This window comes from Oreochromis aureus, linkage group 3, assembly GCF_013358895.1.
Source record: "Oreochromis aureus strain Israel breed Guangdong linkage group 3, ZZ_aureus, whole genome shotgun sequence".
Taxonomy (NCBI): domain Eukaryota; kingdom Metazoa; phylum Chordata; class Actinopteri; order Cichliformes; family Cichlidae; genus Oreochromis; species Oreochromis aureus.
Window position 1 is genome coordinate 46,592,349 of NC_052944.1, and position 24,055 is coordinate 46,616,403.

The 24,055-nt window shown below is 43.3% G+C and overlaps 1 protein-coding gene across 1 annotated transcript; it reads right to left on the reverse strand.

Annotated features, from left to right (window-relative positions):
- Positions 1 to 344: 344 nt before the first annotated feature.
- Positions 345 to 2,656, reverse strand: LOC120439416 (tripartite motif-containing protein 16-like). Its single transcript, XM_039610376.1, has one exon. The coding sequence runs from the start codon at positions 2,562 to 2,564 to the stop codon at positions 891 to 893; it is 1,674 nt and encodes a 557-aa protein (XP_039466310.1). The 5' UTR covers positions 2,565 to 2,656; the 3' UTR covers positions 345 to 890.
- Positions 2,657 to 24,055: the final 21,399 nt, after the last annotated feature.

The following is a 24,055-nucleotide window of genomic DNA, read 5'->3' on the forward strand; positions in this document are numbered from 1 at the left end:
TCCAGAAAGTTTCCAAATTATCTATTGAGCTCACATTGTTTTTTGTCCTCTTGATGGCCTTTTCTGAAGCATGACAATTAGTTCCAACAAGTATTCCAACAAGTACTGTTTGTGGATCCTCTGCACTTTAGTCTTTCTACTTGTCATGTCTGTCTATGTCCACTAGGTGTCTCCCTCTGCTAATTTTCTCCAAATCAGAACCATCAGATTTGTGGAGTGTGGGGATGCTCTGCCTGCCAGACACAGCTCAGGGCAATAAATCAAGTCTTTCCTCCACAATATAAAGGCCTGTATCATTTAGTTTTTATATTATAATGTATATATCAGTGTGATCAAACTTTTAATCAGCAAAAATAACAATACATGTCATCACTGTAGACAGAAGAATAATAATATAATATCCAAAACTCAAGGATTCTTTTTTTCAAACCTCAAAGACACTAATTTTACAGTCATATATGATCAAGAAAATCAACAATCTTCACATTTCAGAAACTGGAACCAGCTTTAAATGTGACTAAAATAATATTAAAACAATCAATTCTCTAATCATTGACTAGCTGATGAATCATTGCAGCGCCAATATATCACTGCATTTGACAACCCACTACAGCAACTACAGAATAAAACCACTAACCAAACTGATAAAAGATTTCAAACATGCTGAATATGAAGAGTAGTATAATTTAAACTCACATAATTATCAGCCAAAAGAACAAACTCAGATTTATATTGAGGTAAGGTATATAAATGTAAGTAAATTTTGAATCAGTGCAATATTATTTTCACACATCAATGGACCACTGAACTTCTCAGCTTCTAAAATGTAAAGCCTGGTTTACAAACTACACAATAATGGTCAGGGGTCAAGATAAAACTATCTTCTCTCTCTAATTGAATTTAATCATCTCTGCAGTGGCTCCATAATCTAAAAGCCAAAGTCCAGCATAGAGCGGTTGAGTGAACGTGGTCTGGACTCTGTGGAGGAGAGTCATGGTTTCAGAGACGCTGTAGAAAGACAGAATACCTGTTCTGTGATCCAGGTACACTCCTACTCTGGAGGACCGAGGACCTGAGAGGACAGTTTTGACATTGTTGTGCCAAAATTTATAACTTTTTCTGTAACAACGTAATGCCCAAGATTTGTCATTGTATCCAAAAAAACATTCATTGCCCAACCCTGCTCTGCTGATATTCTTGTATGCGACTGCTACATAAACTCCTCCCCCTCTCCACTCCACCTCCCAGTAACAACGTCCATTCAGACTCTCACTACTCAGGACCTGTAAACATTCAGTAAATCTGTCTGGATGATCATAATAAGACTGTTGTTGTTTTATTAATGTTACTTTTGTGTTCCCCTCAGATAATAACAGACGTCTGTGTGCTGTGTTTGGATCCAGTGTGATTTCACGTGAATATTTTAAGAATCCAGCTCTGGTCTTTGGCTCTGGTGGTGACAGTAAAACATCCTCTGCAGTGACTGTCAGTGAGATTTTTGTCCATTCCTCTCTCAGAATGTCCCGTAGTTTATCTCTGGTCTCTGACACAGCTGCTGTCACATTCTCAAAGTACCTCAGAGGACGAATATTGATGCTGGATGAGTGTGTAGACTCACTGAGTGCTGACAGTGAGGGGTAGTTGTGTAGAAACTGGTTGTGATCCTCTGTGTGTGAGAGCTGCTCCAGCTCGCCGTCTTTCCTTTTCAGCTCAGCGATCTCCTGCTCCAGCTTCTCCCGAAGCTCTTTGACTCGACTCACTTCAGTTTCCTGCTGGGATCTGACCTGCTGCTTCACATCAGAGCTTCTTTTCTGGATGAGACGGATCAGCTCAGTGAACATCTTCTCACTGTCCTCCACTGCTTTATCAGCAGAGTCATTGATGGCCTCCACCTCCTGTTGAAGCAGCTTCACATCTTTCTCTCGCTCCTGGATTCTCTGCTGGATGTTTAGTCGTCTCACCTCGAGCTCCTTCTGCTTCTCAGTCCTTTCTGCTGCAGCTGGGACTGTTTCATGGTCTTTATGTTCATCCATTAAGCAGAGATAACAGATACTCTGCTGATCAGTACGACAGAAAATCTTCATCACCTCATCATGACGAGAGCAGGTGTTCTCCTGGAGCTTCTTGGAGGGCGCCACCAGCTTGTGTTTCTTTAATGGAGCTGCATCATAGTGAGGTTGGAGGTGTTTCTCACAGTAAGAGGCCAAACAGAATAAACAGGACTTGATAGCTTTCAGCTTCCTCCCAGTGCAGACATCACAGGCCACATCTTCAGGTCCAGCATAGCAGTGATCAGCTGGAGCAGCTTGGAGTCCAGTCTTCTTCAGCTGCTCCACTAAATCTGCTAACATGATGTTTTTCTCCAGGACAGGCCTCGGTGTGAAAGTCTTCCTGCACTGAGGGCAACTGTGGATTCCCTTCCTGTCCTCTTCATCAAAGTGTGCTTTAATACAGTTCCTGCAGTAGCTGTGTCCACAGGTTGTAGTCACTGGATGCTTCAGTAGATCCAAACAGATGGAACAAGAGATGGTTTCTCGGTCCAGCTGAACTCCTTTCTGCGCCATTTCTCCTCTCAGTGTCAGTGACTGTCTAAGTTTCTCTTCCTTATCACTGAAACCAGTCTGAGCTCTGATCTCAACAACGTTTCTGCAGTGAATGGAGCCTGTCAGCTCTTACATGTCACCACATGTTGATTACACCTATCTTCAATATTCAGATCTGAAGGGGAAGGAACGAGGAAACGTGGACAGAGAGGAGGTGCTGTGTTTAAGAGCAGGAAGAAAAGGGAGGGTTATCAGGCTGTGCTTCACTCCAGGAAGAGGAGCAGTTTGAGAGCGATACTGTGTCTTTAACCTTTTTTTATTTAGTGCTAACCTCAACTTTTAAGCTCCTTAACGCTTTCCTCTATATAAATAAACCTCACTTTAGAAATGTCAGAGTTGTCACTGAAGTTAGCAAACAGTCTTTCAGTTTTAGTCAGTGCAGGAGGATAATGATCCTAAACATACAGATAAGGCAGCCACTGACATGTTGCTTCTGTTGCATTTAAGTTTATGCTCATTTTAATTGTTTCTCTCCCTCAAATACCATCAAAGGTGAGAGCGTGCAGCAGGTGTAGTAGTTGGTATATGAGGCAGTAAACAAATTAAAGCTATTTCAAACACATTCAGCTCCACAAACATGTGATAAATGTTTGACAGGAATAATAAAAAGAAACTCTGACTTCTTCTTTAAAAGTACTCCCAAAATTGTCCAGAACAAAAGTTGAACAGCTTTTTCTGGGAGTCACAGTATTTCTAACATAATACAGCAGATCACAGAGCCTGTGTCAGCTCAGCTATCAGAATCAAACAGTGAAGCTGACCTGTATAAGTAGCGAGTATCTGATGAGGGAAAGAGCTGAAAGGGCAGTATTCCAGGTAACTGCAGGACCAATGAGAAGTGGTAACAGCTGTGTTGATGGGGAAAGAAGGGAAAGTGTGAGGGAAGTAAAGAGTTTAGGGTTACCTGGACTGTGTCGTAGTGGTTTTATTTATGCACTATGACTCATTCAAAACAGTCTCATTATAATAATAGACAGCAGGTCAGACAATATGCTAATCAAGGGAAATCTACAAACCAGTAATGAACTGTTTCATAAACCACATTTAATGCAAATCTATGATATGTGTTAAAATGAAATTGCCTGAAGTTGCGGCAGAGTGTAATGCAGGACTCATCTCCCTTCCAGAAGTAATAAATGTATAAAATGGTCTACTGAGCAGTGTGTTGTCTTCCATCAGATGCCTATGAGGAATCAAAAGAACTCGGTGAAGTGTTGATATTTAAAAATTGGGGGCTCGCCCGGGATTCCAATAGGAGACTAAAGAGGACAGATTGGGTGATCTGAGCTCGAACAGCGAGGCGAACAGCGACCCGGGTCATTTTAAAATAAAGGTAAGCCCCACCTGTTTAAATCAAAGCGTGCATATTTGAGCTAATCTAAATTGTCTGTTTGCTAAGTTTTAACGTCTTGATGCATTCTCAATCATCCAGGAAAGTAAATCTCCAAAAGTTGAATCTGTTCATCTGGACGTAGCGTTTTGTGGGAGAAACGTTTCGTCACTCATCCAAGTGACTTCTTCAGTCTCAGCTGACTGCAGGTTTCCCCAAACCTTATAAACAGTACATTTGCATAATGACTGAAACCAGCCCACTGAAGGAACAATGGGCTGTGAGGTCAGTTCCTTAATCATAATTATGCAAATTCCCATGACCATTGATCAACAATCACTGACCAAAACCCACTGATCAAAGAACACTGATCAATGGCCATGAGTACCATTCACAGAGAGTTGGAGAGTGGACTGGTTTCAGTCATTATGCAAATGTACTGTTTATAAGGTTTGGGGAAACCTGCAGTCAGCTGAGACTGAAGAAGTCACTTGGATGAGTGACGAAACGTTTCTCCCACAAAACGCTACGTCCAGATGAACAGATTCAACTTTTGGAGATGTTTGCTAAGTTGATTGGATACTCAGTGTCAATTTGCTGCAGTAGACAGAGAGGTGGTGTGTGATCCATCCCAGTGCATTAGAGCAACGAAACTGGGTGTGTAATAAGTATATAAGCCGAGTAAACAAAATTGGATGTTGCGGCTAAAGACTGAAGGTGTAACAGTAATTATACTAGGGCATGGTCGCTCCCACTCGACCTTGGATGCGAGGTGAGACCTGTGGGATTGGATACTAGGGTGGCAACCTGGGAAATTGAGGACCCCCAAATAGCTAAAGTTGAGGTTAGTGATCCTCGCCACAGTCTGCATGACAGTGGGCCCAAGTTCTTTCGCTGGCCAGGTTTCGTGCTGAGATTGGTGAGCTGCAGTGCCTCTACACTATGTGTGAATGTTGGGTTAGTTAATTGGGATTAAAGTTGAAATTTGCGTCTAAAACCGTGTGTTTGGGTGTGTGTAGAGCGAGGCACGAGCTCTGCAATAGTGTGTTAGTACTAGAATAGCACAGAGCAAGAGACTTTTGTTAACCACTGCAGGTTGATGTCTGCTGGCCATAGAGTGTAAAACTCGCTTTGACTGTTTAGATTAAAAGGACTTTAAGAGGCCCATATGTTGTGACCCATCCCACAGGCGAGTTAATTATTTTGTGTTGTTTAATAGCAGCTGCGTTGAGAAAAAGAGACGGGTTAGATTGGCATAGTAGATCTCCGCAGATGTGTGTGTGTGTGTGTGTTTGTGTGTGTGTGGAGTAGAATGTGACAGGCACCATGTCACATTCTAGGAGAGGAGAAGGTGGTGGGCCGTGAAGGCAAGAGAGGAAGTGGAGATAGTGGCTCTGGGTGGAAGACAGTCACTAAACAAATGGCAGAGAGGCAGAGAGGCAGTTTGTATGAGAGCATGGGGAAAAGTGCCTAAAACAGAGGGTGAAGAGGCAAAAAGGGAAGTAAAAGAAGTGCCAAGAGAAAAAGAGTATCATTAAGTAAAATCATTATGACAATTGCAGAAAATGTAAAGAAGTAAAGAAGAACAGGAGGAATTGGAAAAAGAAGCCAAGGGAATATTTAAATTAGGAACAAAAGGAAATGCGAAAAAGAAGCGTAAAGAGGTGGCTAAACGGGCAAACTGGGGTGTAGAAACTGAGGAATGCAGTGACATGAAGAGTGTGTGTGTGTGTGTGTGTGTGTGTGTGTAAGAAGCGCTATGTGTGCGTGTATAACAGGAAGTGAGAGTGTGTGCTGGGAGCCTGAAGGAAATTGGCTGATGTGAGTAGAATGAATGATGAAAGAGACGGGTTAAAATGTGGATGGACAAATCAGAATGAAAGTGTTATTGAGTAGTGATGAAAATGATATTAAATGAGTGTCTTAGTGTGTTAGTACAGGTGACCACGGACCTGGATCAACCCTCCTCCACGAGCACAGCGGCTGGAGCAAAATGATAGATGAACATAATTGGAACCATAACCAGGCCATGTTTTGGCTGAAACTTTCACAGCTTGACCTCCACGTACATGTTATTCTGAAAAACAGGCCTTGAAGGTGTTCAACCCCTCTCTGAAGACAAAATACGACTTAAGAGTAACAGTATCCACTTCAAGGCTCAGCAGCTGGGAAACGGACAGCAGTGATGAGAGAATTAGAGGAGACCATGGAGGAGAGATGAAGGCTATGAGAGTACATGAAAACTGGGTTGAAGTTTGGGGCAAACTGACTTGTGGAGGTTGAGAAAGTGTCCGAATCAATGAAACAAACGGTAAAATGAAATACATGCACATAAGCAGAGAGGCGCAAAAGACAAGGCACCTTTTAAGGAAAAGCCTTTTTTGGAAAAAAAAAGGAGCTAGGGCAGAGAGAGGCTTTGCTGAATCTGCAGCTCCCTGAACACACATACAATTAACCTGCCTACTAACGTACAAACATGCAATGAAGATCAGCTTACACTCATAAACACGTTAATATCTCCCTGCAATACTAAAGCAGGGGAACTGAACATACACTTGTTATTAAATGTTAGATTTGTCCACAGCTGACAGATAACTCTCCAGGTTGCATGACAACCGTGTAACTTTTGTAAAAGAGACTGGTATGACCAACCAGTGATCAGATAATAAATGTAGTTGTTAAGATAGTTAAATTGTGGGATGTTTTCCGCTGATTGAGCAACATGAGTGAGTTACTGTGGGGAGGAAACTCTCCTCTGTGATAAGATTTAAACATGTATCTGTGTCGTCCTGTTAACGTCAACGTGACCCTGACCAACCACTGCAGCAGCTGGACCCACCACAACAACTTGAAAATGTTAACGGTGCTGCAGGAAAGGGATCTCACACAGCGGAGACGGAGGGCGCTAAACCCAAGGCCCGTGTCATTACACGGGGGAAAATTCCCAGACAGCTGGCAGAGCTGTGATGACACGCCCATCAAGCCCGGATGAAAAGTGAAGCCGAGCAACAGAATGCTTACCTCCATAACTCTGCATTAACGCTGTCCAGGGCAATGACAGCCAAACACGGATGATTGGGCAGCAGAGGAAAGGGCGTGGCACAGTAAGAAGGAGCAATTGAGGTCAAAAGCCACCTCAGAATGGACAAAACACAGAACACCATGCAGGATTCACCTGCGGCGAGCATGTAGACTGGAGAAAGGACTGCCCCAATTGGGGTCAGAACCAGGGTGGACAGCACTGTGAGCAGCAGCAGCAGTCGCAAACAGACTGAAAAGGAGGAGGGCAGGACCCCAGGGCACGCTTCAGGCCGTGGTTTACCCAAGACACCAGAACAGGAAAGTGATGCACACCTACATGCTGATTCAGTGAAAAGTGATGAATACACATGCACAAGCTCGTGCAAGGAAACATGATGCAGACACACACACACGCTGATGCAATGAAGAATGCTTTGCTAACAAGTGTTCATGCTGATGCACCAAATGCTCCACACACACATATACACACACAGAGAGATCTGGTTGCAAGAAGCCATTTAACACTTAGAACGCATTTCATGCCATCCAGAGGCAGAGAGAACAAACAAAGTCTATAAATCTCTGCTTATGTAAAGAATTTTTTTTTTTCGCACGGCGAGGAGGTGGAAATTCTTGTAGAGTCAGGAGCCACAGACTCCATGGTATGCTCTGACTCCCTGAAATTCCAGCTAAGATTAGGAGGAAGGTACACTCGCTCTGTCTATGCAGCAGGGCATGTTTAAACAGAGAATTTTACCATTCCCCTGTCCTGTATTGATGGGCATGGCCAAATGTTCAAAAATGTTTTTATGGGCAGATTTATGACCGGCAAATTTACTGACAAGAAACTTAATGTGTAAATTAAACACAAAACTGATGTCCTGCCATGATGTCAGCACAATCACACAGTCAGAATGTGACTAAGCAATGCTGAAATACAGCCCTGTGACCCCTGCCTTTGTGTATGAATATAGGCTGGACCCAGGGCCGCTCACTGAAAGTTTCTTTTACAAACAGCATGTGACTGCATGCCTCCAGATGCCTCTTTATGGCTGCTGAAGGCCTGCACTGCATTCCTTACTATGCTTCACAGGGCACTGATGAGAGATATGAGGAGGAGTGGTACAGAGTGAAAAAGATAAACAAACTGTGTAATGTTTATTTTGGAGCGCCACATTCTCTGTGATTGAGATTTAATTCATGGAAGAACAAAAGAAAGTGTTCAGAATGGATACATTCACCTTGATAGGTCTACTGACTGCAGGTGGGAAGACCTGCAGATTTCTGGACAATAACAACAGAGCTCGCAATTGGCGAGTCACGGAGTGACACATAAGTCTGAGTTCAGATCAAGTAAGGATCAGAAAGTAATCAAAGCCAGAAGCAGTGAATGCAACACTGCATGCTATGGCACCTGAGGTTCTAATCCTGACAGCATATTGTTCTATCAGGAAGCAAAACATTTCCGGTAAATTTTCTGGCTGATCTTTGGGTATTGCTTGATGTCAGGTTGATTTTGCTGGTTAGGCTTGGGGTGTTTTCTTTGTCTAGGAGAGAGATGTTTTTTATAAGTTGACATGTCTGAAACTGAGCCTAATATTTTTATTTTTTCTAACAGTTCACTGAGACATAAACTGGGAAGGTGTTATCCACCAGTAGTGATAAGCAAGCCTGCAAGATTGGAATTAACAGAGCTGTAAAATATTTTCTTGAGAGCAAGTATAAGGTGAGTTTCTCCAAATGACAAAGGGCTTTGGAGAGAGCTAGCTATGTGGGACACGATCATGGTAAGTCCCTGTCTAAAAGGATTGCAGCGAGTCAAACCATTCCAAAATTATAAAGGATTGTTTTTCTTTTAAAAAAATGACATCATATTGCTGTCAGTGCATATTTGAATATGTTGCGGGTGAGACTCCACTATCACCAATAACTGGTATGAATGTGTGTGACTGGACTGTGATGGACTGATGATGTTGACTAAAGTTTTGACTGACTTGAAATTGAGATTTAAGACTGAACTAACTTCAGAATTAGTACTTGCTGATGAACAATTCGCCCAGATGGTGGCGAAAGAGTGAATGTATGCTCTTTTTGTCTTTACAGGAGCAAAGGGGACTGACAATGACCAGAGATGGGAGGACTTTTCTAGGTTCACATGAGCCTGTTTGCCATGCAGACTTAACCCTTTAAGTGCCACTTCCTGTGTCACTGATTCTTGTAGAGAAAAAAATATGTATTTACTAGCTTTTATTATTTATGATGCCACAATGTGTTGTTGAAAAATGCCAAACGTGACAGTTGAAGAATGTACCGTGTTAAACCCAGGATGACTAAGTTGACAGAAGCGAATGGTTAACCACATGATTTTGTTGCAGCCATTTCTAGAATCGGTTTATCCAGATGTGCTCTATAAGATGCATAACTGGCTAATGTTTTTTTTTTTTTTTGAAGGTCTTTGTGGAGGATTTCACATCTGGGATGATATACAGGGAGTGCAGAATTATTAGGCAAGTTGTATTTTTGAGGAATAATTTTATTATTGAACAACAACCATGTTCTCAATGAACCCAAAAAACTCATTAATATCAAAGCTGAATGTTTTTGGAAGTAGTTTTTGGTTTGTTTTTAGTTTTAGCTATTTTAGGGGGATATCTGTGTGTGCAGGTGACTATTACTGTGCATAATTATTAGGCAACTTAACAAAAACAAATATATACCCATTTCAATTATTTATTTTACCAGTGAAACCAATATAACATCTCCACATTCACAAATATACATTTCTGACATTCAAAAACAAAACAAAAACAAATCAGCGACCAATATAGCCACCTTTCTTTGCAAGGACACTCAAAAGCCTGCCATCCATGGATTCTGTCAGTGTTTTGATCTGTTCACCATCAACATTGCATGCAGCAGCAACCACAGCCTCCCAGACACTGCTCAGAGAGGTGTACTGTTTTCCCTCCTTGTAAATCTCACATTTGATGATGGACCACAGGTTCTCAATGGGGTTCAGATGAGGTGAACATGGAGGCCATGTCATTAGTTTTTCTTCTTTTATACCCTTTCTTGCCAGCCACGCTGTGGAGTACTTGGACGCATGTGATGGAGCATTGTCCTGCATGAAAATCATGTTTTTCTTGAAGGATGCAGACTTCTTCCTGTACCACTGCTTGAAGAAGGTGTCTTCCAGAAACTGGCAGTAGGACTGGGAGTTGAGCTTGACTCCATCCTCAACCCGAAAAGGCCCCACAAGCTCATCTTTGATGATACCAGCCCAAACCAGTACTCCACCTCCACCTTGCTGGCGTCTGAGTCGGACTGGAGCTCTCTGCCCTTTACCAATCCAGCCACGGGCCCATCCATCTGGCCCATCAAGACTCACTCTCATTTCATCAGTCCATAAAACCTTAGAAAAATCAGTCTTGAGATATTTCTTGGCCCAGTCTTGACGTTTCAGCTTGTGTGTCTTGTTCAGTGGTGGTCGCCTTTCAGCCTTTCTTACCTTGGCCATGTCTCTGAGTATTGCACACCTTGTGCTTTTGGGCACTCCAGTGATGTTGCAGCTCTGAAATATGGCCAAACTGGTGGCAAGTGGCATCTTGGCAGCTGCATGCTTGACTTTTCTCAGCCTTGGTTTTTCCACACGCTTCTTGCGACCCTGTTGACTATTTTGAATGAAACGCTTGATTGTTCGATGATCACGCTTCAGAAGCTTTGCAATTTTAAGACTGCTGCATCCCTCTGCAAGATATCTCACTATTTTTGACTTTTCTGAGCCTGTCAAGTCCTTCTTTTGACCCATTTTGCCAAAGGAAAGGAAGTTGCCTAATAATTATGCACACCTGATATAGGGTGTTGATATCATTAGACCACACCCCTTCTCATTACAGAGATGCACATCACCTAATATGCTTAATTGGTAGTAGGCTTTCGAGCCTATACAGCAGGGGTCCCCAATCTCAGTCCACGAGGGCCGGTGTCCCTGCAGGTTTTAGATCTCACCCTGGGTCAACACACCTGAATCACATGATTAGCTCATTACCAGGCCTCTGGAGAACTTCAAGACATGTTGGGGAGGTAATTTATCCATTTAAATCAGCTGTGATGGATCAAGGACACATCTAAAACCTGCAGGGACACCGGCCCTCGTGGACTGAGATTGGGGACCCCTGCTATACAGCTTGGAGTAAGACAACATGCATGAAGAGGATGATGTGGACAAAATACTCATTTGCCTAATAATTCTGCACTCCCTGTAGGATTTGGGCAAGCTATGGACACAGTGGTGGTTTAATGATCTGGGGAAATAAACTCCATAACCCAAACTGGTGGCTGTAGTGCTGGATGCCTTATTACTCTTATGACCTCGGGTTATTTATAAATGTGAAGTTTACGTTGACTTATAGGTTTTCCTTCTAAGCAGTTCTGCAGATGCAGGCTCTGGGCAGAGCCAGGAGTTCAACAGATTTAAGATGAAAACACACTGATTTCATTTCCACACAGGTCTGCAGGCCTGGAGCAATGATACTCGAGAGGAGAACTTCTGATGTTTTTTTGAGAAATGATGTCACTAACCTTTTCTTTTTAATTTGATAGTTTTGGTGAATTGGCATATGGGAGTGTGTCAAAAAAGGGGGAAATCCCAGGTTTAACATGAAACAACGGTTTCTATGATCATTTTTCCATGACTTTATGGTGATTTGTGTGTTTAACAATTTAGGTACGGTAAAACTTATTATAATGAACCATAAGTTTCCAGAACTCCAGATCTTTTTTAGAGAACCAGTGAGAAGCATAAATCATTCTTTTCATGTTTAAGCTTTAATGAGCAAAAGAAACTGAATTGTGTTTAGAAGATAACATGCCTGTGTTCGTTTAGTGTGTCCACATGAGGAGGCAGGCTGATGGTCTGGAAGACCCAGCATCTGACCAACTGAATAGGGACAACAGTTGATTTAGCACTGACTCGACCACAGGACCACACCCCTGTTAAGAGGGAAAAGCTGACAGGCTGAGTATCACACTGGAGGGGAACCTATGGGACAGCAGACTGAATGAAACACGTGCTCTTTTGTTTACATGTTAAAACGTGTGAAAAGAGGGAAAATGTCAGGGTTGAAAATTTTTGATTTCCCCTACTAAAATAAGTGGTTATAATCATTTTCATACACACACTGTGAATGTGTTAATGAGAGTTGGCACTCAGTCTTTTGAAGGTCAAAAGCTTCACTCGACATGACTGTCTGGACTGATATATTGTAGGAGTGACTTAGAGTGCAGACGGGTAATTGCAAACACACTTACACACATAGATAATGGTTAGAATAAGTCTCTGGGTCAGAGAGTCCCGAACATGATACTCTAAACCAGTGGTTCCCAAACTTTTTTTGCCAGGCCCCCCTTTTTTTACAAGAAAAATGTTCACGCCTGCCCACCACGCACAAACACATCCTCCAACCACACACACCCATATTTTGTTTACAAACTCCATTGCGGTTTATTTCACACCTCAAACATTTAGTAAAGAATTAAGCAAATACAAGTAAACGGCAATAAATTACAGGTAGTAATAAAATATACTACTAACTCATTTATGCTACGTCCACACCTACACGGGTATTTTTGAAAACTCAGCTGTTTCTATGCGTTTGGGCCTTTCGTCAACACGTAAACGGCGTTGCGATTCACCGAAAATGTAGATTATTTAAAACTCCTTTTTTGCTTTTACGTGTGGACGAGGAATACAGAGTTCGTCACGCAACGTCAAAGGTATGTGCCTCTTTTCACGTCATGCTGTGCGCCATGTTATTGTTTACATGAGATGAATTGCAGAATGGCAGATAGAGACAAAATACTGTTACTGTTAATCTGACTATCTGCAGTTTTTACACGCTTACATATACACACGCAGTTACTGTCCCTCCATTTAGAAAGGCAGAGGCGTCATGGTGTAATTATTTTACATGTAGTTGTTTTTTCCCTGTGTAATAATATTCAACATTGCTATCAATACATTTTTCAAAAAATGCCTGTCTGTGCAAAATGGGTTCAAAAACAAAAACAGCTGTGGGATACTGTTTGTCCGTGATTTGAACCGGGGGGAACAAATTACGGCAGGATCAGCCTGATATTATTTGTATCCCACTGTAACTTTACTGCATAAAGAGCTAACATGTCCAAAATATCAGGAGTAGTTAGTTATTACAAGAAGTGTTTGTGAACTAAAAATCAAGAATGTGGGATCCTGTTTGTCCGTGATTTGGAGAGCCCAGCGCGTGCTCCCGACGCAGGGAAACTAATTTTGCAGGGGAGACCTACCTTGGCACTTGTGCAGGTGAAGCCAAAGGGAAGATATGCTTCACCATATTTTCTAGTCTTTGGCTTGGAAGGAAGTTGGTTTGGAAACATATTTGGCGATGCTTCATCTCCTGCTTTGCGTTTGTGTGGGAGCCCCGTCAAAAACCCGTCCATTAGCAGTGTCCAAGCGCTCTTTTTTTTTTTTTCTTTTCCTGCAATGGCTCTGCGCCCCCCCTAGGGGGCGGGCCCCACACTTTGGGAACCTCTGCTCTAAACCAACTTTGAATCACTAGAAGAACAGTGAATAATATCATTAGATTATCAAGGCTAGGCAGAGAGGTGTTTTCCTTTTCTGTCTCTTACAGAGGAAGGAGCATACACCAGATGAGGTCAAGAACATACGAGGATGCTTTGCAGCAGACACCAAGACTGCCAAGACAGCGATTGGGGTCAAAGTTCATGCCATTTGGGGTCCTGCTAGTCACCTCGAGAGGATCCCAGAACCACAGCAATAACCACGAATGGGGTTGGTGGAAATCCAGAAGGACCGCACCAAGGAGGCCCGAAGCCCTAACTCGGCTGAGTCAGAAAGATCCCAGACCTCAACCACAGGGGGCAGAATAATCCCCCGGTCTATGGAAAAAAACCTCAGGGTTGTCCACCCCTGAGGTTGAAGCAAGTAGAGGAGACGAGCGCAGATTAATTCTTTAACTGTAAAGAAGGTCAAAAGCTCCTTAGAGAGAGGTTCTAGTCTGAGCACAAAGGTAGAAACAGGAAACAACCAGAATGGGGATGGCGGGAATCTGAAAAGTAATGGGAGGTCTGAGAGTATTAGCTTTAGTAATAGTCGGTGTGATTTTTATGCTTTGTTAATTGCCCAAACACAGCTGGTCATCCCACATCTGGTCCACACGTTAAAGGGGGAAGGGGGGCAGACTGTGTGGCGTGCGTAGCCGCCTGCCCACATCTATTCACTGAACCTGGTCCTTTCTATCCCACTGACACATGGGGACTTGGTTGTATGCTTAAACGAACCAGAACAGCAAACTGCTCCATTTTGTCCAGTCTGTTCCCACAACTTGACAATAAAACAGGTTCAGGACCTTTCACTCCAAGAAAAGCTAACTATACTTGTTTTAATTTTACAGTAACTAATGAGGGAAGCCACAAGCATGACGCGGGAGAGGGTCTTGATGCATGCTCAATCATCCAATACAATCTTCCTTCAGTGGGCTGGTTTCAGTCATTATGCAAATATACTGTTTATAAGATTGGGGAAACCTGCAGTCAGCTGAGACTGAAGAAGTCACTTGGATGAGTGACGAAACGTTTCTCCCACTGAAAACGCTACATCCAGATGAACAGAATCAACTTTTGGAGATGCGGGAGAGGTTGACTCTGACTGGTGCGCTGTGATGTATCCGGCCAGAGGAAAGGTAAATCGAGAAAACGGTACCTACATAGGCCCGTGGGCGCATGCAGGCAGTGTTGGGGAGTAACGGAATACATGTTCCATTGTATACTGTAATGGAATACATTTTAAAAGTAACCTTCCCAACACTGCATGCAGGTTTGTACTATTATTGCGGTGAGTACAGGCTAAATGTCAGAATCTGTAGTGGGACTTCTGGCCTGTGTGCCATGGTACGTGTCGGGGGCTTTTAGTTTTAGTGGATGAAAAGAGGGTGTGACTGGGTAAACCCGGCACTGCCCAATTAACAGCGAGGCGCAGACGTCATGTTTTGAGGAAGTGTTCGACAGGCTCATTTGACCTTCCTGTGGGTTCACTAGCGTAAATAGATGCTATTGGTGTGCCCAGAGGGGTGCCTAATGTGTATAAATTGGCTGACCAAATTGTGGTTGGGTTCGAGAATTTGCCTGTGGTTGCAGGAATTATTCCAATTATTCTAATTATTCCAATTTTTCCAAATAACAATGTGGGCCATAATAATTACATCCACTACAATGTGCTTAGGTTGGCAAAGTTAACTTGTGATGCAGTAGAAGGATTAGCAGAGCATTTAGGACATACTTCTCTTCCCAACAATACCGCCCCGTATGGAATTGTGACCAGAGCACTGGAAGGCCTGAAGACCTTGTCTAACGCCATGTATGAACACTCAGGAGTCGACAATCCGCTGGAGGAGTGGATGACCTCTGTCTTTGGGGAATGGAAGGGTTGTATCATGTCCATTAGGGGTTTTTTTATCCGTTTTTTATAGCTATTTTGGTAACTTGTGGTTTTTGCTGTTGTGTGCCATGTATGCGAGCATTATTAGTAAGATTGATTAACCAGGCTGTTGGGGAATCAGATACCAGGGCAGACAACATGATGCAGCTGTTGGGAACTGGGGAAAATCAATATGCTGATATTATGTTTGATGACTTTCAGTAGTGTTGATCTGCCATTGGGGCAGATCAAATGTTAAAATGAAATTACCTGAAGTGCCACAATACTATACTTTATATTAACTAAAGTGTCATATAACTGTATAGTGCAGTATTAAGTGGACACGGCCCTGATAATAAAGGCATTAGACTACGTGTCCTTTAGTGGTAGAATGTTGGAGACTTGCCCACACTTGTCTGTAGAAGTAGATAACAGGGAATCATCTCTCAGTGGAAATTTACTGGAATACTGTTGTTTACACTAGAGTGGGAGAGCTTGTAATAAAACTGTTAACAGCACACCGCCATTTTGAGATTTGGGGCAGAGTGTCATGCAGGACACATTGTAACGTGCGGTGGAGATGAAGCCAGCCACGGAGGTGTGCAGCTGGATAGCGAATGAGCAACAGCTTCTGACTTTCCAAAAGTACTCATTTATTTACAATATCAAAAATAAAAGTGTCACCTCTACCACACATTACTAACGAGCACACTAGTCCGCGTACACACAGGAGCATCCATTACAGGGAGAGTACGAAGAAGAACAAAAAGGGGGTGACACACCAGTCATGAGACAGAAGGCGCCGCCATGTGGTGATACACTGCATTACAACAGCAACTGTTACATAGTCCCCCCTGGTGAGAAAAAGGCTGTCCTCAGCTGTACACAGCTGAAAAAGCACACACCACACCTAACAGAACCCTATACATAGAGGTTACAGTTAAGATCGGCACACACACAGGGCAAAAGACCATTTAAAAATGAATCTGGTGAAAATAGGATGAATATGTACAGTGGAAAATCAGTTTTCTTTTTTTTTTAGTAAATGTCAAGAATGAACCTTAACGCACTAAAGAGCCATAAAACTGGATTAAGTAGAGCAAACAAAAACATCTACATATCATGACTCAAAATAGCAATGCAACAAGACAGCATCAAACAGGTTTAACCAAAACATTTCACTTCAGATCAAGCCTGGTTGTGTGAAAATCATTAGTCCATCTTTTGTTGTTCCAGCCAGACGTAATTCTGGGGCAACGTCTGGGCCTGAGATTGTAATGTCCACCAGCAGCTGGGTGCTGGACAGATCTGGGTGAAAGACTGTCTGAAACAGCGGCCACACCAGAAGAAGAGTCAATGTCCGGTAAATCAAAGGGGAATGGCTCAGAGTCAACGTCAGTGACTGCAGGGGGGCCAGGGTGGGCCTGAGACTCAGAGTTCCCTGCGATCTCTCTCCCAGCAGGGGATGAAACAGAATGTTCTTTGGAAGTGAGAGAGTCCCAGGTATGGAACGGTTGCATGTTCACAACATGATAAACACCTGCATCCACACCGGAGTCCACCCAAGCGAGCCTGTAATTAACATCACTGAGTCTCTGAGATACACACAATGGTCCCTCAAACAGTGGTGCAAGTTTAGCAGTAAAGTTAGACTGAGCGTCTGACCTGGGGTGCATCTTAACTCTCACAAGGTCACCAACACGAAACGTGGCATGTCGATGTCTCAAGTCATAGTAATGTTTTTGTCTGTCATGGCTATAGTCCAGAGCTGCTTTGGCGTGGTCGTGAGCTTCCTGTAGGGAGGCTCTCAGAGTCTCAGGGTAAGGTACACCCGGTTCATCAACACCTGCTGTAGAAGGCTGAGTGATAAGGTCAAGCGGGGTGTCTAACTCACGACCATAAAGCATCATGGCAGGAGTCATACCTGTACTGTCATGGGGGGCGGTACGCAGAGCAAAGCAAATCTGAGGGAGAAACTTGTCCCATGATGTGTGTTTATCACCGACATAAGCGCGGATTGCAGTTTTCAGAGTCCGGTTGACACGTTCAGTAGCATTCGTCTGAGGGTGATAAGCCGTAGTGAGTCTGTGCACCGAGCCTAAGGCAGAAACAACATGTTCAAAAAGCTCACTCACAAAAGGAGACCCTCTGTCAGAAATCAGGTAAGTGGGTGTACCATGTCTAGCAAAAATGTCAGTGACAAATTTACCAGCTGCTACCTGAGATGTAGCTTCTTTGACAGCACTGGCTTCAACCCATTTAGTCAAATAGTCAACAAACACGATCAAATATGCATTACCAGCGGGGGTGCGGGGAAGTGGTCCAACAAAATCCACACCAACATACTCCCAGGGTTTCTGGGGGACAATGGGAACCATAAGACCGGCTGCTTTTTTCTGACTTGGCTTGGTGAGTTGGCACACTGAGCATGAAGTCACATAGCGCTTCACATCAGCAGCCATTTTGGGCCAAAAGAACCTAAAGCGCAGTCTAGCCAGTGTCTTAGAAACATCCAAGTGACCTGCTGTGGGGTGGTCGTGGTAATAGTCCAGCAAGGTGCCTCTCATGGAAGTAGGGGCGAACAGTTTCAGCTCTTTCAAAGGGTGCAAAGCACATGTGGACTTGGGGTCTCTGTAATACAAAAGAGAGTCATACACAACATACTGCAACAAGGTGGCACTGTCTGAGCTGTTCAGAGAGTCTGCTTCAATGTCTCTGAGGAGTGGACCTGTGACGTGATCATCAAAACCGTTGGGTTTTGACGAGACATGAGCCACCTGAGACTGTTGTGGTCAGTGAAGATAGTAACATGAACACCTTCAACATATGGGCGGAAGTGTTCCAGGGCCCATATCACAGCAAGGCACTCCTTCTCTGAAGTGCAGTAGGGGAGTTCAGCTTTGTGAAGGGAGCGACTAGCAAAAGCCACAACATACTCACGACCCTTGTCATCCTTTTGCATCAACGCTGCCCCAAGACCAATGTCACATGCATCGGTGTGAATGGAAAAGGGACGGTTGAAGTCTGGAAATGACAGGATTGGGGCTGATGTGACATGGTCTTTCAAAGTGTCCATGGCTCTTTGACAGCTGTCGTCCCAGTGGAAAGCATTGTCCTTTCTGGTGATGGCGTGAAGAGGTTCAGCATGGCGAGCATAATTCTGAATGAAGCGCCGATAATAGCCAGTCAAGCCAAGGAACTGACGGACGTGTTTCACCGAGGTTGGGGTATCAAACTCCTTAACCGCCTTTACTTTGTCTGGATCGGGTTTAACACCCGATGATGTGATGCGGTACCCGAGAAAGGTGAAGTCATCGAGGCAGAATTGGCACTTTTTGAGCTTTAATGTCAAGCCAGCAGCCTGGAGTCTGCCCAGCACCTCCTCAAGATCCACTAAGTGCTGTTCAAAGGTAGGTGAGGCGATAACAATGTCATCCAGGTAGACTGCGCACGTTTTGTAAATGAGGCCAGCAAGCACAGAGTTCATGAGTCTCTGAAAAGTTGCAGGCGCATTGCAGAGCCCAAAGGGCAGCACCCGAAACTGGAAGAGACCGCAGTGAGAGATGAAGGCAGTTTTAGGCCTGGAGTCCTCTGCTACAGCAACCTGCCAATAGCCTCGCGCTAAGTCCAATGTTGAGACAAATTTTCCCCGTGCCAGAAAGTCCAAAGACTCATCTACACGAGGCAGGGGATAAGAGTCTTTTCGGGTAACTTGGTTGAGCCCTCGAAAGTCCACACAAAACCTTGGTTCCGCGGCCGCTCTATTGACAATGACTACAGGAGCCGCCCAAGGGCTTGTGGAAGGTTCAATGATGTTGTCCTTCAACATTTGTTGCACTTGTTCCTCAATCACACGTTTCTTAGCAGGTGACGTGCGATAGGGTGGGAGATTGACAGGTGTTGCCTTGCCAGTCTCTATGGCGTGCTCAGTGAGAGCCGTTCGACCAAGATGACCATCAAACAAGGAGCTAAACTTGCTGAGCAGATTGAGTAAAGCATCCTTGTTGTTCTCTGAGAGACTTGCTTCAGACAGTTTGGCTGTTAAGTCTGAGCGAATCAAGTCCAAAGACATCAGTGTTCCAGGTGAATGCGAGTAATCATGCGGAAGGTCCTCTTCATCGTCTGCGAGTGGGCAGGGGATGTCCTCAATGTAGACTGTCCTAGTGGGAATGTGAATAGAAACAGAAGCTCTTGCCATAAAATCCATTCCCAGAATGAAAGGAGAAGACAAATCTGGTATTATTGCAAAACGCTGGTAAAAGTTCTTGTTCATGAATCCAATATTGAGCCAAATAACACCCTCAGGGATGCAGGGAGCATTATTGGCAAGGTTAACTGCAGGACCATTCCACTCACTTGTGTTTCTAGGGTAAGAGTCATTTACTTGAATGAGATCTGTTCGTACACCTGAGAGGGAAGCGCCCGTGTCGAGGGTAGCATCCACGGATGAAGCGTTGAATTTCACTTTCGTTCTTAGTGGGGTATTCCAGTGGACTTGTGAAAAATTGTCTTCCAAGTGTCCAAGACTGTGTCCACCCTGCAGTGAATGGGGCATGTGAGGCTCCGTTAGTAACTGGGGGAAGGCTGGCCTCTGTGAAATGTCCTCCCCCCCTGGAGTTTCCCGACTGCTTGTATTGCGGCTGGGATGCAGTGCTGCTTAATTCCAACCTTTCGTGGCCTGGGTCAGAGGGGCCAGGCGCCGGCAATGGCTGGACCGGGCCATGCCTAGCGGAGTTTGAGGGTCGTTGTGGCAAATGAGGGTGGGTGTTACAGTTTGGGCAGGTGCGTGTAGTGAACCCTGGCTGAGAGCATTTGAAGCAGTAAGGTTCAGGCTTATAGTTTTCTTTGCCACACGAAGGAGGCTGTGGTCTATGCGGTCCAAGCACTGAGTGAAGCTCATGAGCACGCAGCAGCAGGTCCATTACAGAAGTGACATTAGCGCCATACAGGGCAACTCTGTATTTTTCAAGAGCATGTTTACTAATTAGGTCGATTCTGTCTTCTTCAGGTGGAGGGCTCTTCAGTTTATCAAACTCACTCAACATGTGGGCAACAAAGGTTGGGAGTGGTTCGTCCTGAGCCTGAACACGATCCAATATCCCTCTCAGGATGCGTTCTTGGCTGTCAGAGGGCAGAAAAACTGTCTTAAACAGCTGACAGAATTGAGCCCATGACGTGATGTGGGAGCTCAATGCCTTGAACCATTTCCCGGGCTCTTTTGCAAGAAAGTGTGGCAGTTCATTTAGCAATTGCCCATCAGTTAGGTTCAATGAGGCTTTGTATGTGCCAACTGTATTTAACCAGTCCTCAGGTTGCACTTTGTCATCCCCAGCATACACAGGAGGCTCCAGTTTGGCGTGATGTAAAGCTGCCGCAATCACTCTGGAAGTGCTGCTGAGCTCGAGTGAGTGAGATGGGAGGAAAGGATTGGTACTGTTGGTGGGTTCAGTTTTGTCCCTCGCAGGAACATGAGGTGTCGATGTGGCCATCGGGAAAACAGGAGACTGTGGGACTGCAGGAGGGGGAGAGTTCCCGTTGTGAGTTGGTCCCACTGCTTCAGTAAACTCTGCTGTATGTTCAGTGAGTCACGTAAACAGTCACTAAGCCTATTCACCTCAGTTCTTAATTCCACCACTTGTTGGCTAAGGCTAGGAGTTACATTGTCAACTATCTGGCACATTGGTAATGAGGTAAGTTCCATGTCTGAGTCAGAGTCATCTGGGTAGTGTGCCATTGCGATTTCAAAAAAATTAAGCCGCTCCAGCGCACAGCGCAGTCATTTATATCACAGTAAAAGAGTCAGTTAGGTCAGACTACAAAGACAAAACTGCAAAAATGCCGTTCAAGACTAAATTTGGAAAAACCACATATGAAAACGTCACCCAACAACTAAAATTAGACTGAAGTGATCACAACCATGTTATTACAATAGCATGTCTGCAACACTAGAGCTCAATGCAAGATTAGTTTTAAATCGTTTCATTATACTGAGCTGAAGACCAGCACTAACAGTTGTAGTCGGCCAAGTTATCACTTACATGTGCTACAGTCCGTCTAGTCTCAGCAGAGGGAAAGGGGAATGAAAAGCCAGCAGAAACGTTCATTTCCAGGCTCCCCACAGAAGAATTAATCCTTAGAAGACGAAAACAACAGCATGTCCGAATAACAGATCCACAGAGTCCATTCGCGAAGCGGAGTCAGCTTCTCTCTTTTTCTTTTTTCCAAGTGGAGCAGCGGCACACCGCAGTATCCAGAAATTAGTCAGGTCCCACCTGAGCTGAGGCTGCGGCCACGGCTGGGGAAAACATCCGAGCGTCCGCAAAAGTGAGAAGATTTCCAAGACAGTTCACGTGCTAGAAGAGAAGAATCCCCGGCGGGATACAAAAATCGTCTGAAGTCCAAGGGAAAAAAGTTCGGGCGCCAGTTGTAACGTGCGGTGGAGATGAAGCCAGCTGCGGAGGTGTGCAGGTGGATAGCGAATGAGCAACAGCTTCTGACTTTCCAAAAGTACTCATTTATTTACAATATCAAAAATAAAAGTGTCACCTCTACCACACATTACTAACGAGCACACTAGTCCGCGTACACACGGGAGCATCCATTACAGGGAGAGTACGAAGAAGAACAAAAAGGGGGTGACACACCAGTCATGAGACAGAAGGCGCTGCCATGTGGTGATACACTGCATTACAACAGCAACTGTTACAACATCTCCCTTCTGAAAGTAAAAAATGTGTAAAATGGTCTACTGAGCAGTGTGTTGTCTTCTATCAGATGCCTATGAGGAATCAAAAGAACTCAGATAAGTGCTGATATTTAACATATGTCCATAAGTCTGCACAGTCTGAAACCTCACATTTCAGCCGTCTTTTCTCATCATGCTCAACATGACTTTAAATACTTTCCTCATTAGTTTAGCTCATGCTTATTCAAGAACAGCTTTCTGAATTAGTATTTTCTTAAAAAATTAGCTATTTAAATTTAAAAAAAAAAATACAAACTGTACCTAATTTGAAAACGTCCATGATTTGTGTTTTCAGTAAGGGCACTTTCTTTGTTTTTGGAAAAAAAAATGCAATGATATCCAAACCAAAAAAAAGAGAACAGTTTTTGAATTAGTTAATCACCAGTGTTGGGTAAGTTACTTTGAAAAAGTAATTCAATTATAGTTACTAGTTACTTATTCAAAAAAGTAACTCAGTTAGTAACTGAGTTACAATATTATAAAAGTAATTAATTACTAGGAAAAGTAACTATTGCGTTACTTTAAAAAAATGTTTAAATATGTAAAACAACTTGGATCCAGTCTTAATCAAAGTTACTAAAATAATAAAAAATAAATTACTAAACATACTTGAACATACTAAAACATATATGCAACTCTCTGTTATAAAACTAAATATATAATTGAAGTAAATAGGCACTTTACAGAAGGAACTAACAGTAAACATTAATATATATGTATAAAAACTATTCAAATAATAGTGATAATTGTGATAATATGACAAAACACCAATCAGATAATATTCTATAATTGTAAAGAGAAGTATTTTTTAAATTTGTCATGAATAATACAATAAAACACAACAGATGTGTCAGAACCTTTGATATTTATTGCACATAAACAGGCTGCAACTGGCTGTCAAATAAGCATTAAATTAAATTATGCTTTTTAAGCAATGTAGTGCAAATTAAATGAGCTGAACTGTAACAGCTTTAGAGAACTCTGGCTAAACAAGTATTTTCCTCCATGGAAAAGTAAATAGTTGAGGTGATTTCAATTTAACACAGAAAAAATACACTGCATAATAAAACTAAAACATTTTTATAAAGTATAAAAATGTAAACAGATAATAGAAAGTGTCAACTCCATTGACATTTACAATCTATTTGAAGTCACACGTGCTGTTCTTGCAGTAGAGGCATATTAGAGAGTCCTGTTTTAATGTCTTCTGCTTTTTTAAAACGTGGAGAATTCTTATTTGCCACATCCACAAACCCCTTACATCCATTCATCCTAGCCATTAAACCAGTGGTTGTATCTCAAAACAAGGAGCTTCTCAAATTTCTCATCAGAAAGTCTGTTCCTCTTTGGAGAGAAGACGAGCTTTCCCAGGCTAAACAGTCTTTCTACTGGTGCACTGGATGGTGTGGCTGCATTGTATCTGAGTGAAATATTCTTTATCAGTGCATATCTACTCAGAGAGTCCATTCCATGTGATCCTGATTTGAAATAATCTATGACTTGACTCTCTGCAGTAGCAGAGGTGTCGTCCTCATCTTCAAAGGAAAAAAAGTCATCCTCTGTGGCTGAGTCTGTGCTAAGTTGGCATGTTGGTGTGCTGGTACCTGCTCGCTGCAGCAGACTTGCCTTGGCCTTGTCCTTCCTTTCCTGTGTCCGCAGCCAACGTAGTTTGAACCTGGGCAGAGTCACAGCAGCCAAGAGAGCATCTTCACTTTCCAACACCTCCGAAAATCTTGTTTTGATTGCCTGAAAGTAAAGTATGTAAAGCATATATTATACAACCTATCTATACACATAGACACACACACCACATCATATATCATGTGGATCTTTAAAAATATATTGCATTTTACATTACATTTTTCATAATTGTTAAAAGTACA

Excerpts from the sequence above, each read along its gene's own strand:
- LOC120439416 (XM_039610376.1), bottom strand. The coding sequence starts at position 2,564 with ATGGCGCAGAAAGGAGTTCAGCTGGACCGAGAAACCATCTCTTGTTCC.